Consider the following 9,531-nt stretch of genomic DNA (forward strand, 5'->3'; position numbering starts at 1 on the left):
GCCCACAAGAAAATTCTCATGAGCTAATTACCAATCAAATTATAATTTAAGGGAAAATTCCACACCCTACCCATCTTACCAACCAACCTTCCTGATGCGATAGTGTACACGACACCTCAGTTCAGCACAGGATGACACACAAAGTACATGATTACATAAAAATGAAGTATATGATTAAGCCTATCAAATAATCATTCTATCTTGATTAAATGCTTTCAAACTACTGTATAAAAGGCAAAACCTTCAAATTATTTTATGTAAATATGAGTATACGAGTAAGTAAAATTAATGTGAGTAAATAATACTGTAAATGATTATCAAATACTTCAGTAACATAAAGCCCAACTACTTAAGACATTAAATCGTCAACTTATATACCAGTGATAAGATGATTATAATCAAAATGAAAAACTTTTAAATCAAAAGATCACAAATGTGAATAACCACTACAAATTCACTAATCATTAGTTTTTTACATAAATGGTAATACTGATACCAGAATGTTTAAACACCTGCTTAAGAATTGATCTGACTTTTCTCCATTTCAACCTGTCTAACCCACATCCAATCTTAGGCATACTAACATGTATTACACCATTAGTCAAACAATGATCTTTCATTTCTGTCAGACTTTGTTTAAGTGCAGAATATTCAGGTCTGTCTGTACTAAACCGCTTAGTAACCAAATAGTAAATATATCTGTTGTCATCTTCCAAAACAGCACATTGTCCTGTTTCTTTACTTTGTTTTCTTAGTTCTGGAACTCTGCCAAATCTCCTCTTAAAGTCCACTGCGATACCAGCTCCCATTGCAAGATCTTCAGCCACACAGTGTGCTAAAGAATTAGACTTTGGGGCAGAGAAAAGATCATCATGAATCACTTTCAGTCAGATTCCGTTTTCAATGTCTCCTTCTGATAGTTCAACATCGTCCTCTGCATAAGGTGGTTGCCAGTCCAATTGTTGACCTCTTTCATAGTGGTCTTCCATCTTAATCATTCGGTACTGAACCTTCCCAGTCAGAGCTGTTTCAATAAGTCGTGTGGTTAATCCCCTGACACAGGGAATGATACAACAGCCAAAGACAATTAGGACCCCTGATACCACAGTCAGTGAAGTTATCACGGAGACCAAAACTCCTTTCCATTTTCCAAACCATGATTCAAAAAGTCCTGTGATGGATGTGTCTACTCCAGAATTTTCTGCCAACTCCTGTGCTAAAGTTGTTAGTCCTTGTAAGGCTTTGGTAATGGTACCATCTGGAGCAGTGTTGTTTGGAATAAAGGTACAGCAGGAGCCACCAATCATGACACAGACACCTCCTTTCTCAGCCAATAACATGTCCAAGGCCATACGATTCTCCCATGTCATTTTACTAGTGGCATCTAATTGCTCTGCAATACCTTTAACAGCATCTCTAGTGTAGTTAATGAACCTTTGCTGGTTATAGTATATGTAATTGATCCAGTCCACATTTTTATTTATTGTTGACCACCAAAATATGACTGACTCGAACCCAGCCGCTATCTGGTTGCGAGCTTTGAATTCGTCTGGAACGCCCCTTGGCACTCCAATTGAGTCAATATAAATGGTACTATCAAATGCTCCTCTAGGAACACCCCTCTTTCGTCGTGTCTGGTTAGTCAGTTGTTCATCATGTCGAGACACTAAGGTGAATGGCATAGCAAGCTGAATTAAGGCGCACGTCCCAGTCCAATCTTTTGGTAGTGTGTATCGAAGTACTTTCCCTCCACAATACCACCACACATCAGCTCTCGGTGTGTTCTGGAATTGCAGCCAACTAAAGTCAATGTCGGTGCCCAAAGCTGAGGTGTCTAAAGTTTTCCCACAGTGTGTCATGTGACCAACCCTAACATTACCTGCTGTATTTAGTAAACAAGTGAAGTTTCCTTTTGCTGGCGTGAAGGCTGCAGGAATAGCAAGATTTTTCTTCTCAATGGGTGGAAACAGCAATGAAAGGTCCATACACTTCTGGTTAGATGGCTTTGTGGTCGTGAAAAGAATCAGCATGCATTTGAATCCAGCTGGACTATTGTTAGGATTTATTGGGAATGGCACTGCGATCAGTTGTGGTCTGGCTGATGCACACGCATAGCAATCAGATTTGTCTATTGTTTTAACTGTATACTTCACCCACTCCAACCATTTATTTGAGTCTGTGAAACCTGTTTCCACTGCTATAGTATCTCTAATATCTGTCAGCTTAATTATTTTTACTGGCTTTGAGTCCCCATCCTCGATCTGGTTACCTTTGGCAGTTTTGTTTTTTACATTGATTCTGATTCGTCCTACCAGGTCTCTTCCATCAGTTTCTATACCTAGTCCCCAAGTACCCTCATGCATCTGCTTATTAGGGTATTTGATGGTGAGATAGAGTGGATTACACGTTTTGTCGGCACAGGGTTGTTTTGCAGTCGCTTTAAACAAAGCCATACTTTTCCCAATCTCACTTTCTCTCCCCATCGGTGAAGTCCAGCCACCTGGTTTGGTTGTCCACCAGACGCTATCCCAGGATCCGCATGGGGTACTGCGACTATACTCTCTATCCGCACAAAGATACTTAGGCCTATTTGAGATCTCTCGTTGCTGAACAACACTTCCGCACGTAATTGCTTCACAGGCGTCAAACTTCACTGTGACCCATATTTCGCCCTCAGTAACATTGATGTCAAGGTATATCTGGTGCGTAATTATTGGTGGTTCAAAGCGTGCGCTTACCATTTGGATCATGGTGAGACCTATTCCCACTATTATCATGAATTTTGTTCCAGTGACTGCCATCTTTGGTTCCGAGTAACAGCTGGTTTTCTTGTTCTGGAAAACAATATTTACACCTTTGGCCATGTCCAAACAACTTGCAAAACCAGGTTCTTGGGGCTAAATGTTTGTACATCAACCTATCCTGATCTGAGGTTAGGTGAATCTTTGCCCTTCTTGACGTATATTGGTGCTCAGAGTGCGGGCACGCCCAATCAGCACTCGTCCCACCTCACCGAGGCTTAGAAACACCCTTCCTCTATAGGTTATCCAATCTACAACAATTCGGTCCTGCTATGATGATGTCGTCGACTTCAGTCCTAAACTTCCAATCTTCCTGAAGATCCCATCGACCGTTTCGCCAGATTGTACGGAAGTCACTAATTAATTGTCCAGTCTCCCCTTTATCAGTGTCTATTGTTAGGACTTGCCTCACCACGTGTTCTGGGTTTTGATTCAGAACGTACTCTATTACACAATGTAGACGGGTGTTGGAGTTAGACCAATCAACTATATCACGTCCAATAATGTTAGTTGGCTCTACCACATCCTCTTGTTTTATTAGGTACCAATTTCCTGGACTTAAGAGATACGGATGTCTTGATCGTAATAGCTCTTTTGTCAGCCGGTGATTTCGAGAAAACTCACAAGTTGTCATTTATTATTGTTTTTGCTGTCTTTTATTAAAATTCTATAGTTGCATCTTTAATCTTGCTCTGTGCGTGTGTCAAGGCTGGTTTCAGTTGATTCCTCCTCTGTGTGGCTCTCAGTCGGTTCTGGCACTCTTCTGCAATGACTAGCGTGGATCCATGTGGCTCTTTCAGCGACCTTGACGGCGGTGTGTGTTGTTAGGAGCACTTGGAACGGACCCAGCCACCTCTTAGCTCTCCAGCTTTTCCTCCTGAAGTCTTTCACCACCACCCAGTCGCCTGGTTTCAGATCATGCAGATAGGTGCTTGTTGGTCCTGGAAGGGCGTCTTTCACCTGCCTGTGAACTTCACATAACACAGAGGACAGGTTTTCGCAATAACTTAACATTTCACTCTCACATTCATCTGTGAGTCGCCTTGGAGTTCCTCTGGGCCCGATTCCTGTATTTGGAGGTCTGCCAAATACGATCTCAAAAGTGCTTAGGTTTGCTCTTCCCCTTACTCTAGTTCTCATATGCAGTAGTACTACTGGCAGGGCCTTAACCCATGTCAGACCAGTATCTACACAACATTTAGCCAATTTGTTTTTGAGTGTGCCATTTTCTCGCTCCACAGCCCCACCACTGGCTGGATGATAAGCACAGTGCTGCTTTAAGTCAATTCCTAGATACTCACCAACTTGCTGTAATGCTTTGTTGACAAATGGAGTACCATTGTCACTGCCAATTCTTTCAGGGATCCCCCATCTAGGGATTATGTCAGTTATAAGTGCCTTTGCTACCGCACTTGCATCCTGTTTTGATGTCGGAAATGCTTCAATCCATTTGGAGAACATATCAATGACTACCAAACAAAACTTTTTCCCTTCACTTGGATCCAACTCAATGAAATCCATCTGAAGGTGTTGAAATGGTCGATCAGCTGGTGGGTGGGCACTTTGAGCAGTTTTAATACCTCTCCCAATGTTATTTGTTGCACAAATCATGCAGCGTTCACAAAATTTTTGGGAGTAATTAGTGAAGCCCTTAGTGTACCAATATCTTGAGATAGTATCTTGCATCCCTCCTTTTGACACATGGTCTCGACCATGTGTCAACTTAGCATAGTGGGGAAACAATTTCTTGGGAAGACACGGCTTACCATTCGGACCATACCAAACCTTGTCCCTTTTGTGACATCCCGCTCGCTGCCACCCAGCCTTTTCTTCTGCCGTGGTAAAGGACTGGATGGCTGGTAGGTCAGCTGTAACAGAAAAGTCATTTTTGCACAACACAAAATCTTTATTCACTGGACGTTGGGCTGCTGCTTTCGCAGCCATGTCTGCTCTTTCGTTGCCCTGTGAAATAGGATCAGAACGTGAGGTGTGTGCTTCACATTTACATACAGCAATAGCTTTTGGTATTAGGATTGCATCCAGGAGTGCAGAAATCAGGTTGTGATGCGTGATTGTTTTACCTGAAGAGGTCAAAAAGCCTCGATGCTTCCACAAGGTCCCAAAATCATGTACTACCCCAAATGCATATCTACTGTCAGTAAAAATGTTAACAGTTTTCTCCTTAGCCAACTTACATGCTTCTGTCAGTGCTACTAATTCAGCAGCTTGAGCTGACAGATGAGACGGTAGTGATTGTGCTTTAATGGTTTCGTTTTGTGTCACTACAGCATATCCTACGCAGTTTCTCCCTGTTTCTGCACTTCTGTATGCAGATCCATCGACGAACAGCTCCATGTCTGGATTTTGGAGCGGAGTTTCCTGTAAATCTGGTCTAGGAGAGCAAACTTCGTTAACAACATTGATACAATCATGAGGTTCTCCTTCCGTTTCTGTGGGAAGAAGAGTAGCAGGATTAATTACAGTACATCTTTTCACTGTGATGTTAGGCATTTCAAGTAATACAGTGTTATACCTCAGCCACCTAGCGGCTGTCATGTGAGCAGTTTTTTGTTCTAACAACAATTGAGAGACTGCATGTGGTACTAACAAGGTCAAATCACTGTAACCTACCAAGTCCCTTGAAGCATTCACTGCTTTTTCTGCAGCTGCTACAGCACGTAAACACATCGGAAGACCCGCTGCTACAGGGTCTAGTTTAGCTGAAAAATAAGCTACTGGTCTCAGTTTACCTCCATGGTCCTGAAGTAACACTGACGTCATACACCCTCCTTTTTCATCTACTGTCTGGGTAAATGGTCTGTTTGGATCTGGGAACCCCAGTGTCGGAGTTGTTTGTAGTGCTTGTTTCAATGTTTCAAAGGCCTTGTCTGCTTCACTGTTCCAACTAAGTGCACTGTGGGCCTGTAAGCCCTTCCCATGAGCAATTGCGCTTAAGGGAGCCTTGAGGATTGCATAATCAGGGATGAACGTTCTGCAATAAGAACACATTCCTAGGAATGACATTAGTTGTTTTTTTGTGACAGGTTTGGGAATTTTTTGAATGGCTTCTGCCCTGCTATTTTCCAATCTTTTCCCATCAGCAGAGATCAGGTGACCTAGGAATTTAACTTCCTGTTGTACAAATTGTAGTTTTGAAAGGCTGGCTTTATGTCCTTCCTTAGCTAGGTGACACAGAAGCTTCACTGTGTCTTTTTCACACTGCTCCTTTGTAGGAGCTGCCAGCAAACAATCATCCACATATTGCAAAAGGACTGAACCAGGTGTCAGGATCAGTGACTCCAAGCTATTTTTCAGAGCCTCATTGTAAATGGTAGGTGATTCACAATAACCTTGACACAACCGAGTGAACGTGTACGACTTTCCATTAAACAAGAATGCAAACCAGAATTGACTGTCAGGGTGTACTGGAACACTAAAGAAGGCATTCGTCAAATCCACTACTGAAAACCATGTACAATTAGGTGGCAATTGGGTCAAGATGGTGTACGGATTAGGAACATTCGGGGCTCTTGGAACAACGGCATCATTTACAGCTTTTAAGTCCTGAACAAATCTCCACCCTTGTTCCTGACCTCCAGGACTCCCCACTTTTTTAACTGGAAAAATAGGGGTGCGGACAGGACTTCGTTCACACGGTATAATGACCCCCGATTTCAACAAAGCCTCAAACACGGGAGTGATACCTTTAATAGCCTCCGGTTTCAGTGGATATTGGGCTTTACATGGTCGGAATTCCGACTTAGGTGTGATATGGACTGGCGGACAGTTTTTAATTAGGCCATGTTTGCCAATTGCCCATAAACTGTTTGGGACATCTTTCAGTCGCTCATCATCCACTGAGACCTTCGGACACAGCCAACCAAGCCTTTTGTGCATGTCTGGACACAACTCAACTGTCCTCTCCACATGAGAGACCCAGTTCAACTTCATACAGAAAGCGGACATTCGCTTATTCTCAAACACCGAAGGATCAACAGTATGTGTCCAACCATCACACGTCACCAGTTCCAACATCCATGGACCCAAATCACTCCATTTATCATTACAACCTTTAGACAGTGACACATGTGGGACGGAGCCTTTTATGTCAAAGAGGTGTGGTTTGCCTTCCCTCTCATTAATTCTAGACAGGTCAACTTCAACAGCGCTTCTGCTTTCACTCCAAAACAATCGTTTTAACACCAGCTTATCAGGCTTTTCTAGCTTCCTAAACCACTCCTTTTCGTACCAATCATCTGGCTCTCCTATGTGGATGTGTGCGGTGCAATGCAAATCTTCAGGTTGCATGAAGATTGTATTCACTGGGTTAGTAAACAAGTGAGCATGTTCTGTGAGCTTGAGATTCACTGTATTCATGCTGTGGTTGCAGAGCTGCCATGAATAAACATACAATAAAGGTCTTGTGTCCATTATGACACCCTGGAAACAATCAGGTTGGTTAATTTGGATTTTTAGCCCATCAGTTTCACTGATCAGGGTAATACCCAATTTACACATCAGATCTCGCCCCATTAAATTTACTGGACAGCAGTCTGACAGTAGAAAGGAAAATTTGAAAGGCGCAAGGCCTTGCATATGACATTTCAATGGTACTGAAAAATATTCAGTAACTTCAACTCCTGATGCCCCAACTGAATTCATGAATCTCCCACTCTTTTTTGGAATGACATCAAACTCATCAGTTCTAATGACTGAACTTCCTGCTCCTGAGTCTACCAAAAACAATATCTCATAACCATTCACAAGCATTGTAATCATAGGCATTTTAATAAAATTAGGCTCACAATACTTAGCATATGTTCCCTCAGGAAAATACTTGTTTTCTAAATGAGTTATAGCTGCTTGAATCATATCATTTTCATTATCAGTAATAGGTGTTAGCTTAAGCGATTCTTCTTTGCAAAGCATAGAAAATTCTGACTCACCAGACCCTTCCGGGATGTCCCCAGTCCGGTCCTCCTCCTTCTCTCAGTCTCCTTCATTGTTCCCAACTCTTTTTGGGCATTCGTTGGCCCAGCGTCCTTCTTTTCCACAAGAGAAACACGCCATCTTAGCTTTGTTTGGACAGTCATTCGCCCAATGTCCCTCTTTTTTACAGATAAAACATCCATTATTGTCACGGTCCTGTTGTGTTTCTTGTTCTCTTCCACGTCCTTTTCCTCTGCCTCTGCCTCTGCCACGCCCACGGCCTCTTCCATGTCTTTCGGCTGGATAGGAGACCATCTGCAACAGTGTCAGTTGAGCCTTGTGTGTCTCATTGGCTCTGGCTCTTGTTTTCTTTTTCTGTTCTTGGTCCATGAGCTTTTCAGCGTGCACGGCATGTTGCAAGATTAAGATCAGTTTGGCAGTGTCCCAGGTGATACAAGATCGCTTTATGCTTTGAGATATTTCCATTTGAAGTCCGTTCATGAAGCTGTTTCTCAGGTGTGCTTCATAAGGAGAAACTGGAGTTCCTTCATTATTCCAATTATCAGGTGGAGTTAATCCACTGTGAGCGTTGTGGACTTCCGTCAGACGGGCCAGATACTGAGTGACAGTCTCTTCCTCAAGTTGTTTACACATAGAAATCTTTGTCATGTCCATTCTTACCGGAAAAGCTGCTCTAATTGCATCAGCAAGTGTGTTGATGGTGTCACGATATAATGCATAATCATTATGGGCCCAAGTCACATTTTGCAGTGTGACATTGCCTGCTGGCCAGTTCATTCTAACACGAGAAATGTCTACGCCCAGTTTCCGACCCATTAGTCGCCTCAGTTCATGTGTGGTGGGTCGAAACTCTGTGCAGAATCTGATCAGTTCGGCTGAGAACTTCTCTCCTCCCACTTCACGGGGATCTGGCAGTTGTTGTGCCACCTCAGTGATGTCATTCTGCGTCCACGGACGATGTACCAGGACTGGGTGTCCTTCAGGTCCCGCAACTTCAATCATAGGAGCCATAACTTGCATATCCACCCTCTTTTCGTCCATATCCAGGCCGTATTTCAGTTGTGAGCGAGTGTGCTGAGGTGAGAGCATGTTAGATCCGGATAGGTCCCTTCTATCCTCACAGGGCGGAGCAGAGGGTGTAGTTATCACAGCTGAGCTTCCCCCATCTCTGTAAGCAGGCGGGTCCACTAGAACATTACGTCTGGTTCCTGGGCAGTGCAGTCGATCACCAGGAATGACATCCTCATGTCTTCCTGCCTCAGCTTCCTGTTGAACTTGCGCTCGTCTCTGTGCTGCAGGACGCGGACTGGGACACCCGTCTAGGTCTGGGTCTGAAACAGATTTAACACACTGGACCTCTGCTTTGTTAGTTTTACATACTGCTTGCGATTTCTGTGCACGTTTTTTAGACTTAGTAACCCACATATCAAAACCTTCCCACTTAATACGTTCTTTTATCTTTCTTTCTTTTTCTTTCTCTGTCAGCTTACATTTCAACATTTCTAATTGTCTCTCACTAAAACTACCTTTGGAAGGGAAACCACACTCCTTTACCCAAAATTCGAATTGAGCCACTGCTGTTTTACCATAATTAACATACATAAACCGCACATTTGGTTCATCATACACATCTAAGAAAAATTTCTGTTTGCTTTTGCCACTCCCCATTATGCCTTTTGTGTCAATCCACCCAATTTAAATTGTCCGTAGTGAATCACCTAAACACATAAATACACCCCCGTATTTCGTTAAATATATCCCATATTCAACTTCTGTGTTT

General features: G+C 42.9%; 1 protein-coding gene across 1 annotated transcript; it reads right to left on the reverse strand.

Annotated features, from left to right (window-relative positions):
• Window positions 1–464: 464 nt before the first annotated feature.
• On the reverse strand, window positions 465–809 carry LOC134301066 (ADP-ribose glycohydrolase OARD1-like). The gene has a single exon (XM_062985613.1). It carries the CDS (start codon window positions 807–809, stop codon window positions 465–467), a length of 345 nt encoding a protein of 114 aa, XP_062841683.1.
• Window positions 810–9,531: the final 8,722 nt, after the last annotated feature.

The sequence above is a fragment of the Trichomycterus rosablanca genome, chromosome 2 (assembly GCF_030014385.1).
Source record: "Trichomycterus rosablanca isolate fTriRos1 chromosome 2, fTriRos1.hap1, whole genome shotgun sequence".
NCBI classification, from domain to species: domain Eukaryota; kingdom Metazoa; phylum Chordata; class Actinopteri; order Siluriformes; family Trichomycteridae; genus Trichomycterus; species Trichomycterus rosablanca.